General features: G+C 38.6%; 4 protein-coding genes across 4 annotated transcripts in view; 1 reads left to right on the forward strand and 3 right to left on the reverse strand.

Annotated features, from left to right (window-relative positions):
- Positions 1-1768, forward strand: part of erc2 (ELKS/RAB6-interacting/CAST family member 2) — a 36575-nt gene extending 34807 nt beyond the window's left edge. Inside the window, exon 21 of the mRNA XM_020587426.1 lies at positions 6-1768. The gene's annotated coding sequence lies outside the window, so the exon portion shown is untranslated. The remainder of the gene's footprint in view (positions 1-5) is intronic.
- Positions 1769-5309: 3541 nt separating this feature from the next.
- creld1a (cysteine-rich with EGF-like domains 1a) lies at positions 5310-8018 on the reverse strand. The gene is made up of 6 exons (XM_020587419.1): positions 7767-8018; positions 6694-6874; positions 6511-6594; positions 5855-5950; positions 5623-5763; positions 5310-5530 (listed from the first exon to the last, which is right to left on the reverse strand). The coding sequence occupies exons 2-6, from the start codon at positions 6863-6865 to the stop codon at positions 5310-5312; spliced, it is 714 nt and encodes a 237-aa protein (XP_020443075.1). The 5' UTR covers positions 6866-6874; positions 7767-8018.
- An 847-nt stretch (positions 8019-8865) lies between these two features.
- On the reverse strand, positions 8866-13245 carry LOC109952374 (uncharacterized). Its single transcript, XM_020587420.1, is given in 15 exon segments — positions 8866-9299; positions 9302-9424; positions 9516-9548; positions 9844-9939; positions 10061-10112; positions 10201-10254; positions 10567-10784; positions 10862-10922; positions 11017-11073; positions 11618-11742; positions 11846-11887; positions 12009-12120; positions 12230-12306; positions 12570-12795; positions 13138-13245. Coding segments are annotated over 15 exon segments (1818 nt in total).
- A 2668-nt stretch (positions 13246-15913) lies between these two features.
- Positions 15914-21453, reverse strand: LOC109952390 (uncharacterized). The gene is made up of 7 exons (XM_020587439.1): positions 21089-21453; positions 18870-18955; positions 18302-18409; positions 17929-18091; positions 16780-16928; positions 16222-16306; positions 15914-16111 (listed from the first exon to the last, which is right to left on the reverse strand). Exons 1-7 carry the CDS (start codon positions 21091-21093, stop codon positions 16033-16035), a joined length of 675 nt encoding a protein of 224 aa, XP_020443095.1. The 5' UTR covers positions 21094-21453; the 3' UTR covers positions 15914-16032.
- Positions 21454-21492: the final 39 nt, after the last annotated feature.

Consider the following 21492-nt stretch of genomic DNA (forward strand, 5'->3'; position numbering starts at 1 on the left):
TCAAGGTGACCTGGGACCTTTTCTTACACTTCCACCATACAGGATCACAGATATGGGACTGACTGGATAGAAAGAGGCAGATGCTGATGTTCATGCAGAGACCGATGGGCTCTGTGACTTTTGAATGGCAGCCCTGTTTCAGGTCTCACTAAGGTTACCTTACCTGTGTATCACCTGCTGAATGCTCCACCTCTTCAGGCCAACAACGCACTCTTGATCCTCCTAGCAGAGATTTCATGACTGTCTGCCGGCCCAGTATTTTTTGCTTTATCCACTGGTTCAAGATTATGGTCGTCTTGCTGTCTGTTTCACCTGCCTGGCTGACTCCTCTGGCTCTGGTTGGCTCCTCCCTGCCTGATTCTGTCATGGTTTTTTTTAATCCTCACTGCCCCGCTGACCCAGCTGGTGACATCTGACCCCTCTGCCTGGCTATCATGTGTATCTCTTCTCTTTTTTTACTCATGCGAATATGCCAATGAGCTGTATTTACCCTCTGTGACACAAAGTAGTTTCCCTTCACTAGCATGTCTCTCACACGCATACCAGAGCTGAACAATTTTAGGTCTTTTGTTGTCATTCCTTGTTGGCAAAAGGAAGAGCTTTGAGCTGACTGATAGTATGCCTTTAGCCTTGCCTGCAGCATCGGGGGGTATCCACGTCTGCATGCACAGGGCCCTCTGGTTCTTGGGTTTTGCTTTAGCCTCAAAGCTGCAGTTGCCATCAGTGTTTCTCTTCTTGTTACCTCATTTTAATCAGAAGTAGTCAGAAAAGGAATCAATCTATGCAGACGTCAACATAGCATGAATGCATTATTTCCCCATCTTTACTCAGATTTGTCAAAGTGTAATTAGCCAACCAATCAGAGCGGCCAAGAGAGCGGTCAGACAATATTCATCAGATTATCCTGAGTTACTGAGACTATACACCTATGCACCTCCTCCTCCGTGTTGCAGGACTTTTTACTAATGGTGCTTCTGCTGGTGCTCGAGCTAAATGGTGTCAGAAGACCTGGTCAAGAGCATCTTGCGGTCCTTTCACAGTAAAAGGACTAACTCTTACAATGGGCTTCATAAACAACTGTTAAAGACTGCTTTGTACATATGATTTGACAGCGGGGTTGTTTGTGAACAACAGTCAATTCAAGACCCACACAGAGGTGATGTCCCTCTCTGAACACTGCTACTATAAATACCATTATAGATTATGAAGTGGAGGCAATGTCAGCAGTTGTTTTTCCTGCAGGTCTATTTATACCATTGACACCCCAGTCTCTGACCTATGGTGTGCTCCTGCTCCCCTCTCCTGTTCTCTTTCAGCAGTAGTCCGTGTGACCTCCCCAATCATAGTGACTTGTTTTCTCCTCCTCAACAAGGTGGCCTGTGCCTCATAAAAACATGTACACATATATGATAGATATGCATATATTATACATATAGAGAGAAATCTATAGAGTGTGTCTATATGTGGTCGGAAAATTGCTTCAAACTGACAAGATACTATATGTTTTTTCTTCATGGTTATTTTTCTAACTGGCTGGAGGTCAGAGAGGTGTTTTATTTAAAGTGTTGAGTGGTGTGACTTTCCTCTGATTTGTAAATTGAGAGAAAACTCCTCAGCAGCAAGTAACATTCCCTGTCTGAAAATACAGGACAGCCCAAAAGAAAAAAAAAAGTGCTTCAGAGCAGTTTATGGAAAATAGATGTGTATCTAAATCTATCTAGAAGTCTAGAAAAGATGACATTATTACATTCCTTTCCAAATGTGAATACAACTCAGTTGAAGACCACTTGCCCTGTGGTAACAACTAGGAAGAAAATAAAAATGTTGAATTTTGCAGCTCACATAAGTAGCAATGAGATTACGTCTGCTGCATTCAGCAGTCAGAAACATGCACTTGTGAGTGAGGACTATCACTAAATACATCTAAGTGGAGGTTTGAGTGACTCTGTTGGGATGCATTTCTTTCACATTTGTCGTCGTCGTTGTCTCGTAAACAGAAGTGGTGACGTATGTGACTGTGACAGCTGATTAAGTAGAAAAACCTATACACATTATTACAGTATAGTGGAAAACTGAATTAGACTGTTACTATCCCTACTTCCTCTCCCTCCCCTCATGGTGCTTGTGTGTCTCCCTTATATGGCCAAGTGGTGATTGTTGTATATAAATGTCTTTGCATCTTCCCATCTTCCAGAAACCGAGGTGATCCGTGCATCAACTTTAAATATCTCCTTCCCACATGAACCTTTCCAACTCCTGTTCCCTGAGCAAGAATCGACAGATTGAGTGAAACTTCACTGTTTGTGTTTACAAATGTTAAGAGAAATGTCCTGATCTGGCTTTAAAAAAAAAGAAAAACAGAAGGGAAGACAATGCAAAACAGACAGAGGCGCAAAAATCCTCTCACTTCACCATCGGGGGGTGGAATATGAATCCTCCATTTTCAGGTTTTTATCTATTGAATACTTGAAGTAGGGGGGTCTCCTACCATGAAATAGCATATACGTGATTTACTGTACATGGTAGAAAACATTTCAATTGTGCCCATGCATGCTGATTTTTACATAATGTGCCAACTGAAAATTATGATTTAAGGATAATCTCCTGTTCTCTATGCAGAGCGATTTCTCAGCTGTTGTGTCAAAAAAAGGTTTAGAGAGAGAGGCTTAGGAGCTGAGGCTGGTTTCCTGGGCTTAGACTAAAGACTGGTTGTGAATGACTGACATCGCACTCAGTCGAAAAGTCAAGTCTGCAGCTGTGCCTGGAAGTAGCCGTGTGGAAAGACTTGAGTTGAAAGGCCTGCAGATTCTCCAGTAATTTTCAAAAGGCCTTCAAAAAAGTATGAAAAGCCTGACATACATTTTCACTTTATTGTTGTGCATATCTTGGTTTTTTTTGTTTTGTTTATTTTATGCCACTGAAAACCTTGGGTTATACTAATCACTGTGACCAATGCCAGAAACATTTTTATGTGACTGAACAAATATTGTTTAGTTTTTATTTTTCATTTTTGTATTTAATTTAAAATTTTCTATAGTTTTAGCTTCTTTAATATGCCAGTTTGAGACTGTACTATTTGTATACGTAAATGTTTTGAGCTGTACAGTAAAGACCTAGGAACAAGTTAACTGTGAGCGCCCAGCATGCTGAATGATTACTTGTGTGAACGTGAGCTAATCTCTCATGAAGCATCATTCCTCATACATTAACTGCATCTGCATCGTGCATTGTGACGGTGTGATGTTGTGTTTGAGAGTGATGTGCGTCTCACTTACTGTGTCCCCTTAGTAGACAGCCTGTGCAGTTTTGTGAGAGTGCAGCATGTTTTTTGGGTTTGCTGGTGTACATGTATTCAGAAGAGAGAGACGTGTGGGTGTGTGCGCACAATGACATTTATTGTTTTCTGGGTGTGTCTGTGTGTCAGTATGAGTGTCTGTGTGTCTTATGAATGCATAGAGAAAAATTTAAAAAAAAAAAAAAAACTTCATCAGAGGACATCCCAAGGGGGAAAAAAGCAAAACTGAATAAAAGTTTTGAATGAAGCATGGAAACTGTAATATTTTCTGTTTTGTTTTGTTTTGTTTTTTAACCTAGGAGGCTGTCCTCAGTGCCCCAGTTTGCTATTGTACAGTATGTGCTGTATCAGAATATTACTAGTGAGTGTTGGCCAGCTTGTTTATATCCATCAAATAAAGGTGACTTTCTTTCTGTCTCTGTTTGTATTTTTCTAAATCTTATAATTAAATCCAGTATTTTCTAGTGCTAATAAAAACATGGTACAATAACTTAAAAACATGGCATACTATTGTAAAACAAACAGGTACAATGTTTATTAAAATTTTCCATCAAATTCATAGCTTCAATTTTATAGCCATGTAATTTAGTTTGGTTTGGTATGAATCATAGTATGTGGTTAGAATATGAAACATTTAGCTTGTTAACTCATTCTAATAGTTATTTCTCTCTATAATTACATTTCTATGCTGTGTATGATTTTTATATGCTTTTATGTATTTGTTTTCCCTACTTTTGTAAAAGCTTTATTCAAAAAATGATCAAATAACCTGTATTTTAACATTTAGTAACTCTGTTATTGTTCAACATTAAAACAATATATCAGTAACAACAACGGCGCAGTGCAAAATACAGTAGTAACGGGAATCTTGGGTATGTAACACAGAGCATCGGTTTCAGTGTTTTGGACTCTTAAGACATACTATACATGAAATACAAGTAAAAAGCTCTGGACAAGTCATACTCAAAGTTAAAATGATGGTTGGAAGATCTAAAGAATACACACTTAAAAGGTACTAAATATAGAACTTAATTTATCACCATCTATAGTACTTCTCAGACTAGTCTTAAATTCAATTCTGTGAAAACATCTGCATTTTTTGGGTTGACTATGACAGCTGCAAAAAGCGTATAGTCTTTAACCTGATAAAAGAAAAGCTCCCTACTTTCATAGCATGTGTAAATGAACTAACTATGTGTTTAGAAGAAGAAGAAGGAACTACATAATAACCTAAGGGGTGCTCCTCAAATATTTCAAAAGAAGCTTGGATTAATTTTTTTAGAATGGTAAATGAAAAGATCATTTTAAACATTAATTAATGAACCGGCCCATCCATATCTTTGTTACTAAGTGTTCTTGTTTCTCCGTTCTTTTATGTAAAACTGTTTTTCTTACTTAAAACTCCTTTTTTATGTAAAAACCTTTTCTTTTTTCCTTTTTTTTTTTTGCTCTGTTATGTATCTATTGTGAAACTTTGTTCTTTCAACAAAATAAAAAACTCAATTTAAAAAAATTTCAAAAAAAAAAGAAAAGAAAAAATCTCCAGTGGACCTTAAATTATGCAAAGTCAAAACTAAACTTGACTAAATATAACACTCATTCCAGGCTTTTGCTAAAAATAGCCTAATGAAAGCATCATGATCAATTCTAATCATTATAAAATAATAAAAAATGTTGTCTATAGTCAACCAAAACAAAAATGTTCATCATATGGTCATCTTTTTGGTGTCTGCATCTAAGACCTGTCCTCAAACATTAAAGAAGAGGGAAACCTTTTCTGTTAGATTTACTCACTGTACACCAGCTTTTAGCAGTAACTGTTCTGTGAAATCTGTCCTAAAACGTAAAATTTTGCATTATTTCATGGTGGTTTGGTGGTTGTTAAATGTTTCTCTTAAAGGCAAAGAAGTGTAAAATTTTAAAACATCTTTCAGAGCATTATTTATTTTCATATTAACAAATTTTCCATTATATAGAAGACAGAAGATTTTCCTTTTTGCAACAGTTGTGAAGTTTAACGCCCCTTTAGAAAGCTGTCCAACAAACGGTCTCCCCTGTCAGAAAGCCAGTAGCCTGCCATGGCTGCCACTGCTCCCATGAACACAGATGTGTAGACCAAATCTCCCTTAGCAGCCAGGGTGGCCAGAGCACATAGCACCACCCCGAAGAGCATCTGCTGCAACACCTCCACCTCATCATCCTGGAGATCCTCAAACAGACCCTTCTCCTGATCACCTGCAGGAACAGATAGATGTGTGAGTGGCTGCAGTGAGATTAGGTGTTAGGTGTGGGTGTAAACATCCCTCTGTATGTATGATGAAACTCACTGGGCCTCTCCTTCTTCACACAAACAGTCTCCTTGCGGATGAATCCTTCAGCACAGTCACAGCGGTAAGAACCTGCTGTGTTGATGCAAAGCTCATCCAGACCATGACAGGCCAGTACCCTGTCACTGCATTCATCTACATCTGAGCAAAGGAAAGAGAGAGACTTTAGATTGTACAGAATGAATGCATGCTACTGAAATAACACTTAAAATACTCTTTTATTTGTAGTTACCCAAACACTTAGAGTCTGTCAGCCTGTACCCAGAAGCACATTTTCTGCAGCGTGCTGGTCCACCACCCATACAGCCCACGCAGGCCGGGGCACAGTCTGAAGAAAGAGTGACCACATACTGTCGTCATTTACAGCCCATACTGTATTGTCAATAGCTGTAACTGCTGCATATGAGTATATCTAAAGATGCTACAAGTGGCAACTGGACTTGCTTGAGATTATTGGAGATGTTTCACCTCTCGTCCAAGAAGCTTCTTCAGGTCTGACTGACTGGTGGGCAGCCCCAGGTTGTAAAGGAGGCAGGGACTCCCACCAGTCAGAACTGAAGAAGCTTCTCAGACGAGAGGTGAAACATCTTCAACAAATTCAAGAAAGTTCCACTGTCACTTAGAGCACTTTTTGAAGGTGCCATGACGTGGATGACTGAGAATCTCCATGGGCTGAATGCACGGCATGAGTGAAACATTCTACAAAATACCATCAGACCAGATGAGACAGGGAGTAATATTTGAACAAGCAAACACAACTCCTTAGGCTGCGGGTAATTGTAATGAGCTCATTTACAACATTTAAGCATTTATTATTATTATTTAAGTGTCACCTCTACAGGAAAACATAATGTAGTATGCCTTTGAGACCACTTCTAAACCACTGACCTCTGCACTCAAAGGAACCCTCCGTATTGAAGCAATAGCTGTTGGGAGAACAGTTACTCATCTCAGTGCCACACTCATCGATGTCTATAGAACAGATCAAAACATACATTCAGTGATAGGTCCACTTGTCTTATGCCATGCGAATGGTTTCCAGCCTCATACACATTGTTCTGCATACATTACCTACACAGGTGTGATTATGGAGTGTCCATCCTGCTCTGCATTCCTCACACTGGTTAGTTTCTGGGTCTGAACACTTACTACAGGTATCTGGGCAGCTGTGCAGCTGGACAGCCAGCAAACAACATAGCCAAGCAGCCTCCAGCACGCTCCTGTGACTGATTCTTACTCCCATCTGTCCCGCCTGCTTCAGAAGATAAAGTTGTTTATCTTGATCAAAACATCAAATCTGGGCTTGTTAGAGGATGCTTGCAAGTCAGACTCATAATGCTGTAACTTTGAATAGGCTGCTGTCAACATAAGTATTTGAGGGATTAAAAAGCCACTGTCTTTAGGACAATCCCAATATATTGTGGTTATCTCTCATTATGAAGAAACAGGTCTGATGTTTCTAGCACCAGGGATATATTCACTCAAGCAGCTACTGTAGACAAGTACTTGTTCTTTACTTACTTTACTTATGTTACTTTATACAGGCCTGCTTTACTCTATTTTAAAGGTAAATGTACTTTTTGCTCTACTGCATTTACCTATAGTTATGCATAGTTAATTTTCCATATTTAAATTATTTACATACATACAAACGCATGATCTGCTAATAAAATAAGATGGATTATTTAAAATTTATCATCTATAAAATGCCTTAAAATGCTTCTTACATAAATACTGTACTCTGAAAATTTTCCATTATGAGTACTTTTACTTTTGAAGCTGATTTTTCCAACAATACTTCTCTACTTTTACGTAGCTTAGGTAAAATGTTAGAGCATTTTACATTATGGTATTGCTACTTTTACTGTAACTAAGAGTCTAAGGACTTCATCCAGCTCTGTGTGGATGTTTCTGCCTGGCAGTTGTTTCACAGATAATTTATTGTAATGTCATTACTGCTGCTATGCTACAGCCTGCTATGACACTTATTGTAATTTATTTACTTTTATTACGTATTAACATTTACATATGGGCTCACATTCTCACAGACCAGATCACGGTCTGACTCCAGAACAGTCAACAATAGGCTACATTAAAGTGAATCTTACAACCAAATCTTAAGATGAGATAAGGGTTTTTTTCACCTCCTTATAGCGCGCCCACTGCCTCTGAACAGTACCGTCTCTGACAGCGAATCCAGCCGTGACACACTTGTTATACTCCCAGACTTCTTTTATTACAAACTGTTGACCCAGATCTCCCGAGCAAGCGGAGCATGCACCACCTTCTGAGCACCGCCCCACCGGAACACAAAGAATGAATGAATGAAACAAGCCCTCCTCTCTGTGCTTAGACCGAGACCTGCTTGCACCAATCACATCCACATCCCTGCGTTGTTAGACGGCCAATCATATCTCGGTCACGCACAGAAACAAGCACATTTATTTATAGACAAGGGCGGACAGACTGACAGTACATGGATCTAATTACCCTGCAGAATTATAGGTTCATAATTTAAAGCAACTTAAATAATAAAGCTGGTCATGTTTGATATTTTTCTTATGGTTTAACATACACCAGAAACAATGAACTGATTCTAATCAACTAATACCTGATGTACCTTCACTGATGTCTAAAAACAGCTGGAACCAGATCAGTGAGCCACACTGATTCACTGGAGGACTTTCCTTTTCTCATTATGACATGGTGACTGCAAGATGTCAAGACAACAAATCCACAACTAACTTCCATTGTGGTCCTTGATATAAAATTCAGCATTTGTGCAGTATCAGTTTTAAAAAGTGCAAAATGTCATACAATACACACATATACACATAAACTATATATAAATTATATATACTGACATTTCCAGGCTTTCCATAAGCCATATGTTAACTTTCATTTATAACTGTTTTGTGTTTAAGACACTGTGGTATCTTACTCCTTGAGCCACATAGACTAAAGGAACAACCACTGAGCCTTGACAAGCACAAACTGGAAACATTTGCTCATATCCCCTCATAACACTGAACATGAACACTTCCATTTATTTTGAGGCAATCATATTAAAAACAATCCTACAAATTGCAGCATTAGCACTTTCTAAATGTGCTGGATCTTTATCTCATCCATGACTTGGATGAACTTGGTCTTCATATGTAGAGGGCACCAATAATGTTCATCATGATATTTCTGGATGTCTTACAGGAGAGTTGCCTCCAAGTTTTTTTCAGCTTCATGATATTAATATATCTTCTGCTGCTCTGGTCCCTTTTCAGTCTTTGCTTGCCATCTGTCTGAGACATTCCTTTTCCACCCTATCCATGTTCTTCCACGGGACCTCAGCTCAGCTAGGAGAGCCTCAGTCTGAGAGGGAAGCTTGAACAGAGGCAGCCCCTGAAGAAGCTTTGGTAGATTCCTGTGACTGTGTAGATGGGTATCAAATTTCACCAGAATAAAGCGTTCTCCAGCTCCGCCCAGCTGCTTGTGCCCTTGTATGATATTAAGGGCTGCTGTGAACACATCAGCATAAGGGGACCATTTCTCAGGCAGACTCTTGTCCTCTGTGACAACCTCCTTGTGCTGATGGGCCCATTCCTCAGTTCTCTCCAAAGATTTGTGGGTCACAACAAGCACAACTCGGGTGTTTGGCTCCAACAGCTGGGCATGCAACCATAGCACTGGTCCACAGACACACTGAAGCCACGGTTGCAGAGCAGAGAGTTGAGCTGATCAACTGACTTTGAAACATCATCATCCACATCTGGGGGACTCAACAGCACCACACAAACCTCTTTAACAACTTTAGAGAGGAAAAACAATAAGATGAATGTTACAAAGGTGCCTTGTTCTATCATGCAAGTATCTTTTAGGAAAAGTACAAAACAACTCACTCTCTTCATCATAATGCCATCTCAGCACCCATTCTATAAATGATAGAAAATTAAGACAAATATATGTGAGGGCTTACCAGAAGGACATTTATCATTTCAGTGCCATGAGTAATTGATCCCTTTGGGTAAAATGCATCTGTGAGTGCATAAACATTATAAATAATATGGCAAACATGATTTGGTTGTTAAAGGGAGTGAAGGAAGCCTTTGTGGGAAGTAAAAAGAAATTAGACAGTGTTCTGTCTTCCTCAAATTCTCTAAGTTTTTCCTGCTATTCGTACATATTTAATACACTTAATACAAAAGGAAAGAAGTAAATATAACTTACTCTTGACAGAGGCACGAAGCAAATAAAACATGAGCGCAGTCAAGCAAACCAGCAGCATAACACCAACAATCAGGAGATTCCAGCGCCACCTGTCAGCTGAGGGTAGTGTCAAATAAAATCTCTTTGATAAAAAGCTCAAGTAACAGGTACTGAATATAAAGTATGCCATGCCCCAGCCAGCATCACTTTCTGGAGTTGTACATTGTGTCACACTTACTTTTCTTAAAACAAAATGGACCCAGCTCATGTCCCATTCCTATTACCTTCACCTGCATAAATGGATTAACATGAATGAGTTATTTAGCTTCAGTAATTTATACTGTGAGACTCACTGGCTGACAGGTCGGAATACCTTACCATAACACATGATGAAGGCTTAAGGCTGATGTCTTCAAACACCCCCCTTTTCTCCTGAAGAGAACAAAGTTGTAAATCTTAGTAGTTTCTTAAACATGCTGTGCAGCCAGACATTGCTCAGCCCTACAGAAATAAATTTTAATATGAAATATTTAATAAGTTCATCCATAAAACCATGGATATTTCACTCATTGTAAAGGGTGTAAACGTATAAAGCTTCAACAAAGGGCTGAAACCGGATGACACAAGTTATATATGTGATACTATCAGACTGTGCAGAATAAAAAAACTTTTGAAAACATAAAGCACAAACATTTGGATGTTAAAGGGTTAAAACAAAAACCGGCCTCATTAAGTTTCCCTTACCCAGAGTCCTTTGCTGTTTTGGTTCCATGTGCCCGTTGCCAGCTGTTGTCTTAAGCCCTCTATCTCAGTGCAGCTGAATTCTTTATGACAGGGCCACACTTCACCCTCCAGCCTGCAGGGGGCAGACAGGTTCCACAACAGCATTCCGCCATTGTTTTTCATTTGACCCTGCCTTACAGACACTGTCATGTTCTGCCACACGTTTTTTTGGAAGACATCTGGAATAGGAAACATCAGAATACAACTGATAAACTAATCTGTAAAGTGAAGCTAAAAGTCTGTGGAGACTTCTCACCTTTATTTGTGAACGGGCAGTGTTGAAAGTGCATAAACCTGTCATCATCCTCATCCCACACCTAAAATCCACAAACGCGTCAGTTATATAAATCTGTATGCAGTGTTGATATGTCAGGCAGTAACTAAATAGTTGTGTTGTGTATGTGATAGTACCTTGAAACACATGCAGGGGGTCACAGAAAACAGTGGGACGGTTGAACTGCTCCAATTCTATAAAGTAACATTTCAGAGAGAAATACTTTTCACTCCACTACATTTATTTGACAGCTGCTACTATGGATTTAACACAGTATTATAATCATTATAGTTTATTATCAGCTTATAAAATATGATGCACTGGACATTTTGGAAAACAGTTCAGTGAGAAGACCACTCTGTTACCTGTCTGTTAAATGCAAGGCTACAACTGGCACCTGGTTATCTGAGCATAAAGATTGGAACCAGGCCTAGCTCTGACCCCCTTTATAATAATGAATGGTCAGACTAATCCTTTAACCAACAATATGTTAAAATTAGCACTACCAGCTACAGCTACAATAAAAAAAAACTGCTTATATGTGAATACATTTAATGCAGTGATATGATATGTATAGTAATGTAACACTCTACATACTATGTTTATAGCTACAATATGCTGATAATATTTACTTATGCATGACTTTTACTTGCAATCATGTTTTTGCTTTGCTTGAATGCCTGGCCCAGACACAGACAAACTGTAAGTTCTAAAACTGTAGGTACTGATAACACTGACCTGACATGTCCCATTCTGCTCATACTGGATGCAGACATAAGGGAGGCTCTTGTTCCTGTAAGCAAACTGCAGCTCCACACAGTTCATCTCTTTTTGATACACAAAGCTGAGCTCGGGGCCTGAACCTAGAAAAAAAAAAAGTTTATTATAGAGAAATCCAGATGCAAACTGTCACAAGGAAAACAAAAAAAAAAAAATATTATGTGGATATTTATTTATTTATTTTACCAGGACACATTTTTACACGTCCCTGTAGCTCCTGGTGACACACTGAAGACAGACAGTAAAACAATATGTGTCAAGCACTGTTGCACACCTATAGTAGCCTAGTCAGGTATGAGTTCATTAGATGGTCTGTGGTTTAAACTGGAAAAAAAAACCCAAACATTACCTTCATTTTGAGATGGAGCACGAACTTCTTGAAATAACTTTGATTTAGAAGGATAAACAAACACTTGACTACTGAAGAAAATCCCATCTGGATTAACGATCACCATGGACATCTGTAGAAGTCACATACACACAATTTATAAGGTAAGGTAGCTGAAAATGAGCATACAATATATCCCTATTGACTGTACCGTTTATATTGTACTACAGTGTCTACGGTACCTTTGCCTTGTTTTGCTGACTAATAGCTGTGTGATTGATTGTAAACTCCACCTTCTTGCATATGGGCAGGTTAGGTTCTGCACGATAACACATTTTTAGAAATGCTGTTGCAACAGAGAAAACACAGCAGAGGTGGGGTTAAAAGGGACTGAAACAGCAACAGCAACTTTTACAGTCATAGAAATAATCACTTCCAAACCCACAGTACAACCATTTACACAAACACAACAAAATACACTTTTTTCACAGCAGCCAGTGTTTGTTCATTCACCCAAACAGTAGACTGTTTAGCCAATATGGTCTTTTAATAACATCCCAGTGCGTGGCATGAAGTTTGTACCTTCTGCATTCCTTGTTTCGTCATCAAACCCAGAGTGGTCTGTGTCCTGCATGTCCTTATCTGGACTGATATAGAGCTCAGTGTCTATCACCAGACACAATGTACACAGCTTAGTGCTGTTGCTGCAGCAGAGTTTGACATATGGCTTCAGGTTTTGGACTTCCACAGCATCATCTTTTTCTGCAGGAATAGGCATCACATCTTTCATGACGCATTCAGAGAGACCCTTGAAGGCAAGGAGGCAAAATTAATGAGAAAACTACTTTGTATCTTAGTGAATGAGTTTGGGCAGCAAATATTTGCTGTTCAGAGGCTGATATTGGGATACATCAAACAACCCTATATTGTGGTAAATTGGCAGCTAGATGTAAACCTTTGTGCGCTTTTAATTAAATGTTTGAAAGTAAAACATTTAATCAGTGAAAGGGGAAATTAAAATGTCAGAATAGGCTTCACCAGTCCCAAAAGGAAATTAAAAGTGTAATCAGTCAACATAAACACTTTGCACTGTACTGCAAGCACAGGAAATGTATGCGTCACTGTAACCATGCAATGTACCCTACTGTACCTGTGAGCAAATGACTTCATCGCTGTCATATCCAGAAATCTGCAAACCACAGCCTGGCATGTGAAGAGTGGATAAAATCCACCAAATGAACCATCCAAGAAGAAACATTTTCCTTCAGACACCTCAGGCAGATTTCGGTCCTACAGCATTCTTTTGCACATGTCTTTCTCCAGGAGCGGCATGGAAACCTTGTTAAATGAGTCAGGTGTTTTTCTCCCCATCATGGCTCTAGGTTGAAGATTAACTTGGTGATATCTTAGCAGAAACTGCACGCAGGTATGTCGGGCAGTGAGTCGAGACAACCTGTCAGATGACTGCAGTGGTTGTTACCTGGGTTTTGCCTTTGTTTACGACCTGGGGAAGAAGAGACTAAAATTAATGTGACCGTTTTTCTTTCATGAACAAATCTGGATACAAACTATCCTCCATAGTTTACTAGGGTAGCACTAACATGATTTGTCAGGTTTACAGATCCCTTAATAGATGTAATAACTGGGAACCGGAAAGTCCCTTCAAGCATTATGCAACAAACACCACTGATACATATAGTAAATACAATAATATTAAATGTAACATTAGAAATGACATCAATTTACTTACTGCGTTTACTGACATATTCAACCCTCCACTTTGTCAAAGTAGCCTGGAAGTGTCTGAGCCATGTACACATTGCACCATACTGCATGTCACTGTCCTGACTCAGGAGACGCCCCTCCCTCTCTCTCTCTCCCCCGCATGTCTCTCTCTTTCTTTCTGCTGGTCTCTGATTTAGTGTCAGGACAGCCCCATATTGTGTTGAAATATGAATAATCCTGAAACTTCTTGATTTCATTACAGTGTAACCAGCACGATCTAGCTGGGTCAAAGTCTGCAGCTGTTTCTTTAACCAAAACAAGACTCCACCTTGAACACTGGGTTAAAGTCATTTTTTTCCACAAAGCTGCAGTTAAAAGGTAGTTAATACTTCTCAGCCAGTTTGTTAGCAGCAATTTGTTATACATTTTTGTCTTGTTATGTGGATTTGGTAAAGGTTCCTCGTTCTACAGTTCCATGTACACTGTGCCTTGACAAACAAGTTTATCACCTCTGCTCAGTAGAATGCACATACCTCTGACCTGTGATAACAATTCACTCCATTGAAAGAGAACAATCGGCGATGCAACATAATGAAACTGGGCTCACACAGCAGCTTGACTGGTTCGACCACATAATGTTAATACTTTGGAAATGTCTTCAACAAGAGTAAAAACAACTATCTACTGTGTACTTTGTTAAACTGGCGTAAAAACAACTATCTACTGTGTACTTTGTTAAACTGGCGTGACTGTTCCACTCCACAACACTCGCTTCTGTAGTTAGTATTTCATATATTGACACATGATCAGTTGCCTTGTTAGGCATAAATAAACAGTAAGAAACAGCAGTAAGAACAGCAGAACATGTTCTGCTGTTTACTGTGCATGTGTTGCACCAAAATGATCACAGATGCTCTTAAACTGTATTTAACTGAAGTTCTGAATAATTTTTAAAAACTCTTTTATTATCTTTTTTATATGGTGTTGCCAGTATAAAATTTGAAGGGTCTACTTTTCCACAGTCGTGTGTTATAATATATATCATTATGCTTTTTCCCTCTATGTGCTTCGGTTACAGTTCCTTCACTTTGCTGAATTTACTGGCAAATTTCAAAGAATGTTCTCCATTATTGATTTGCCTCAGGTTGCTCAAATATTAAAAACTGCTACATGTAGACAAATATAGAAAACTAAATGTGCAGCCTGGGTGTTACTTCACAGTATTATATAACATAAAGAGAAAGGGAAACATTCCACTGCTTTCATTTTTGGTCTTCACTGGGGATAAACAGACATGTGCAGGGTGGCAGGTTAATGTTGTTGCATTCTTTGTTTGATGGTACAGTCAAATATATGAAAAAGAAGTTTGTTTCTAATTATACTATTTTGACTTTTTAATTTTATATTAATAATAAACAAGTAAAATTGAGGGACGGCATAGTGGCTAGTGCTGTCACTTCACAGCAAGCAGGTTCCAGGTTCTAGCCCCAGCCAACCTGGTGCCTCTCCCTGCCTATGTATTACTTACATTATGTAGACTGAAACCTGTTAACAACCTGAGTGTGAGGATTCAGCCTCTACTGAAATCACTGAATTTTAAGGTGGCTTAACATGGATTAAGGTTAGGGTCAGGGTTAGGGTTAGGCAAGTAGTGGTTATGGTTAAAGTTAGGATAAGTGTATAGAAAATGAATGTAAGTCAATGTAAAGTCCCCACCAAGAATGAAAACACAGCATGTGTGTGCCTGCGTGAATTCTCTCCAGGTACTCCAGCTTCCTCCCACAATCCAAAGACATGCAGCAGATATGACTCTAAATTGCCCCTAGGGGTGAGTGTGGTGTGTGTGATTGTCTGTCTACATGTCAACCCTGTGATGGACTGACAACCTGCCCAGGGTCGACACCGCCTCTTGCTCAGTGGCAGCTGTACAAGTAAAACTGATGCCTATTATTAACAGCTCAGTGCATTCAGGTCATTTTGGAAGAGACTGTAGGTTGAATGTTATATGGAGCTGTTTGGTGTTGTAAAACAAATGCCACTATATTGTAAATATTAGATTTTTTATAAAATTCTTAAATTTGGAAGTAATATATATTCTAAACAAAGTGAAACAGACAAATCCTGTAGATAAATAGTAATTAAGGTAAAAACAACCACAGATCTATGAGGTGATTTATTTGTTCATGTTGGTAACAGATGGAAAGTCTTTCTCTATGATGAATTACTAGTTCCCCTATTTTGCTTTCAAATTAAATCTTTTCAAGTGATTTAACATAGGTCCCAGTTACAGCTAAGAAATGATGAAATCACGCAGTCTTCTCTACAGGGCCGACCCGGGAGACATGAGCCAGCAGTTTTCTACCAATGGAGGTAAAGAAGTGTAGTCAGCAGCACTGGATCTACAAAAGAAATTCATAAATGGTTATATGTCTAGAGTCAGAATAATAGTTATTATTACAATTTCAATCAGTTCTCTTTTTACATCAACTAATAATACAGAGCAAAATACCTGGAAACGTCAATCTCCTGGTCTTTGATTTTAAGTTTTGTGGAGGAAGGGTGCTGTATCTCCTCATAAACTGCTGGTTTTACAGCTGGGCACAGAGACAACAAACAATAAATCAATGACTCTGAGAAGCTTAGAGACAGCACACAATATGTGTCTCTATTAATGAATAATTTCTCACATGGGTGCAACATTTATTTAACAAAACAGTCAGAAAATCTTCATCTTCCCAAGAATCTGGCAACCTGAGGTCAATTTTCAACCACACACACACACAGGGGTCCAAATTTAGGAAATTTGTATTCAAATTAGGTTTAAATGTCTTCATCCCAAAAATCATTTAGAGTAAAATTAAAAAAGAGCCTTAATCCTGGATTTTTTTTTAAGACAACATAATGTTTATTTCAGTTTTTTTTAATTTAAGCAGAGGTAACGAATAAGTGTAAAACAAATACACCCAAACTTAAAATGCAATATATCATTTACCTGATATTAGATCACACAAGCAAATGAAGCAATTTTCCTAGTCATGCATTCAAACATATCTGGCATTTTACTCACCTAAAATTCCTTCAGCGTTGTTGTCTGATGGCTGCTCTCTTAACAATGGCCAGAGGAATTGTTTACTGTTCTTCTCATGAACTAAGATGATGAGGTGTGTGCCCTCAGCCGTAACATTTATTTCATTGCCTCGCCTAATCACTGTCATGCTAGGGGGAAAAAAAAAACACCTTGTCTTGACTTTCTTTCTTTTTGAAAGGCCCTGCACACCCACCTGGGTCATATCACTTAACATAACATAACACTGGACATAACATGTCACTTGTCCCACCCTGGCAGGCACAACAAAGCCATCAGGAGAGTGGGGGAGATGTCAGTCACACACAGTCTGCACACACCGACACACTCCTTAGAGGAGATCTTATCCAAAATAAATCATTTCAGCTATGTGGGTGTAGCATGGGTGTGCAGGGCCTTGTGTCAACAGCTGTAAATATCAGTTTACACTGGTTTATAATAGTGAATTAATGATGAATTATGATCAGTGATGAGTGGCGGTTGCGGCCGCCTTTGCCACGTTTGATTTCAGAGCTCATTTTGTTCAAACATGAATATTGTACATCAGAATATTGTATATCTGTGCTTTAACTGGACACTTCAGTGTTTCATTTGTCTCCTAATGTCACACCAGAAGTTAAAAAAAAAATTTCATGTCAAAAAATATGCCTGTTGCTGAAAGGCAGATGAAAAAACTACCACTCATGCCAGTAAAGTAAATATGAAGTTTGGCTTCGCGTGAAGACCAGAAACAGGGGGAAACAGCTGTCATAGCTCACAGGTAGCAATGGCTGCCCAAGGCTCACTAATTAGTACAGTCTATCTCATGTATTTTACACAAAAACCATAGTGTGCCTGTTTTACAAGTGGTAATGTGATGAAGTGATTCTTGGTTGACCACAGCGATGTAGATGAAGTTGGACAGCTGCTGCTCGTAGATTCTTCAAAGTTTAGTTCTTACCTGTCCTTGTAAATTACTTTGGTCAACCAGACATTGTTTTTAAAGCGCTATATAAACTGATTTGATTTGATTTGAAAGTGTATGGACACAAAACTAGAGTTGATCCTTTCATCTAGGAGTCACTCTGACACATCTGTGCACATAACTGAGTATCATAGTAGTGTAGTTCCTGAACATTACAATGGAATCACCTTCCAAGTAGGATGGGATCCTGTCCAGTGTGACGTGTACGTCTCAGTCCTTGTGCAATGATTTCATCGGCGGTAATCGCAACATACTTGTCAAATTTGAAGCGGATGACAATCCTTTCGAAGCCTTCAGTTACTGTATTAAGTTTACCGCTCACAAGCAGCTCTAATAGAAAAGAGAAGAAACACAAATTAACACCACCATTACGATATAAATATGGCTGCTGATATACACTATATAACTAAGATTCTGATAACAAAAGAAGAATAACATTTTTCTATTATACATAAAGAGCAAAAGGCAAAATAAGAGGAGTTCATTGGCTCTGTTGCTTAAGGATGTGACAGAAAATGCACAAAAAGGAACATTACTGACCACTGTTGGGAAGGTGAAGAAGTTTCAGCCGGGAATCGCCACGAACATCAAAGCATAGTGGAAGAGACTGATTCTTAGTTTTTAGCAAGAACCTGTGGTTAACAGGAGCTAGAAGAGACACACAGAGTCACACAGATGCAACATGCAGCAGGTGGAAACTCTTGTCCTGAAAATAAAAAGGTTGCACTCACAACTCCAGTTTAACTAACTACAGGTTACATTTATGTTTTCACAAACCTTTACATGGAACATTGTTTGGCTGGTTTGCTTATTTTGTATGAAGTCATGATCTGTTATTTAAGTACGTGAGGGAATAGGGAATAAAAACCTTCATAAAAGGATGCCCTTCCCACACCACAACAATGTATTTTAGGGCTAATCTGTGCTCACAGGCGTCTTTAATACTCTTTTACAATTGCTTTTTTTCACTCAAATCAAGGGCAACTAATATTTTTACAACATAAGAAATTACCACACTTTTCATACAATTTTGTAACATTTTCTTATACAACTGAAATAGATTTTATATATAAGCAACACCATGAATCAGACTTATGTGATACTCTACCTCTAGATGCCACTCTGACGGGAAGCCCAACACTGTCATAGTCATATGCAGGGGAGGAGATCCTTTGAACCTTAGAAACAGCTGTAAATAAATTTAGGCAATGCCAGTTACATACATTTATATTACAAAACTTTAAAGGATATTGAATCGTTGCAGAGGATATTGAATTAAACTGACATGCATATACTGATACCCAGCCTCACCTTCAAAACAAACCATTTTTTAACCAGTTAAAGTTAGCCACAGGCTTTTTTTTTTTTTTTTTTTTTTTTTTTTTTTTTTTTTTTTTTTTTTTTTTTGCAAAAAAGTAGTACAACAATTGTAAATCAAAAAGTAAATTTTCATAGTTTGCACCTACAAATGTATTTTTACATATACATTACAATTTTACTGCCTTTGTTTTGTTTTATTAAAATTTAGGAATATAAATAAAGACAATGAATTTAGATGAAATGCAAATAAAATAATAATAATAATAAGGATCTAAGCAGTGTACTTCCAGCTCATAGTTAGCTCATAGTGTCTCAGAAACAATAAAAAGGCTTGAAGAAATTTGGTGGAGAGTTTTGGCCAAAGGGTGTCCAGAAGTCTATAGTTTTTAGTGAAAATTGGGAACCAACAGCAGCACCCTGTGGTCATTTATAAAACTGTGCTGACGTTTGACATTTTAATTCATAAAACATAACTCCTGACAAACTAGCAGGAAGCAAATGTGGCCACACCCAATTCGGTCCAGCTCTTGAAAAATATTCTGTTGTTAAATATTTGAAAAAACATACATTGAAACATAGCATAAAAAAAATTCCCCAAGTCTTTTTGATATATTTGAGATATGCATCCATAATTGATTGTCCTTCACTAAGGGCTTTATTTTCCTGCAAGTGCAAAGCTGGCATAGCTTCAAATGCAACCCTTATGCAGCTTTCTTTGGGTGCAAGTTTATATTATTTATTTATTTATTATTGGTGCATTTGGTATTTTTTTTGCCATGAATGACTGATCTTACGCTGAGGTGGGACAGGAAGCACAGATGAGGTCGTTTTTATGCTGATTAGGAAGTGTGGTGTAGTTTTGCTGCTCCTTCTGACATAAAAATTTTGTTTGCCTTAAAACCTGCTCAGATCACCTTTTATTGCAAATGTACGTGCAAGCAATATTTTTGACAACAGCCTGGACTGGGACACATGAGAACAGACACCCAAATGTATTTTAACAGCCTCACCAACTTAAATAAATCTTTAAACCCACAACAGAGCTGCAGGAGCTCACTGTGAATAATTTCTTATGAAATTATTTAACACAAAATATGTGCAAAAATTTTAAGAGTACTCTTAAATAAGATAAATTATCCAGTCCTCAGTATGTGGCTATATATAAATATGGTCAAACAGGGCTGGCACATGCCATGACACACCATCTGTCCTTGAAGGATGCAGCTGTTGGTTACAGCACCAGTCTTTCTGTCTTCCATTCAGTAAAGTTGGTACAGTAGATCATATTAGCAAACTACTGAGTGAATATATACAATTCTTCTAAAATAAATATTTTCCTCATCAAGTACTAGTGTCCCAACCCCCATCATGCGCTCTTTCTACTGGGGCACCACTGAGAGTGTCATCACTGGCTGCATCACTGTATGATACGGAGGCTGTCCTGCCTCCTGCAGCAGGACTCTGCAACGCATAGTGAATACAGCCAGCAAGATCCCTCACGGACATTTTTAACACCCGCCTCACCCGCAGAGCCATCAACATTGCTGATGACACCTCCCACCCCACACACTCCCACTTCAGACTCCTGCCTTCAGGGACAAGGTATCAAAGTCTTCAGGCCCACTCCACCAGACTTACAAACAGCTTCATCCATCAGGCTGTGAGGATGCTGAACGCTGTCCATTACCTCTCCCCCTCTGCCCCTGGTCTGTAACCCACCACAGAACATAAAAAGACTACCTCTGCTGTTTTGCACAAACCCACTACATTCCCCCTTCTTGTTGTGACTGCTTTTACCGTCGTATCTGCTGCTGTTGGTCATTTTTACTACTGTCCATGTGCATCTCAATCTCACAACCATCTGACAATCTCCTTATTATTTGCACTACTGTCACTGATTGTACATGGTTTGAGTCATAGCCTATTAGGTTGCACCGTTTAGTTTTATTCTATTTTTACTCTACTTTTATTCTATTTTAGTTTCCTAAATGGTATGGCATTCAATACAACATTGGAAAGGGATTGGCCTGGACACTACTGCTCCATTGGTGATTCCGAACTCAAATCAACAAAATAAAAATCTGTTATTATCTTGCATGTACATTTTCTGTGAAAAACATACCCTACATTTGTAGAACTACAGTATAAACAGTAATATTTAAAAATGTTTAAAAAACAAAGGGGCTTTAAAAACTATGACTATTACACATTTCATTTACAGTAGTGTTTGTCCATCCATCCATTTTCTATACTGCTTATCCTGAGTAGGGTCATGGGGCGCTGGAGCCAATCCCAGCTGACACTGGGTGAGAGGCGGGATACAACCTGGACAGGTTCCCAGTTTATCATAGGGCTGACATTAAAAGACAGACAATCACAGGGCACTAAAGTGAATGTAGCCTTCATCAGTG

This window comes from Monopterus albus, unplaced genomic scaffold (genome assembly GCF_001952655.1).
Source record: "Monopterus albus unplaced genomic scaffold, M_albus_1.0 scaffold457.1, whole genome shotgun sequence".
NCBI lineage: Eukaryota > Metazoa > Chordata > Actinopteri > Synbranchiformes > Synbranchidae > Monopterus > Monopterus albus.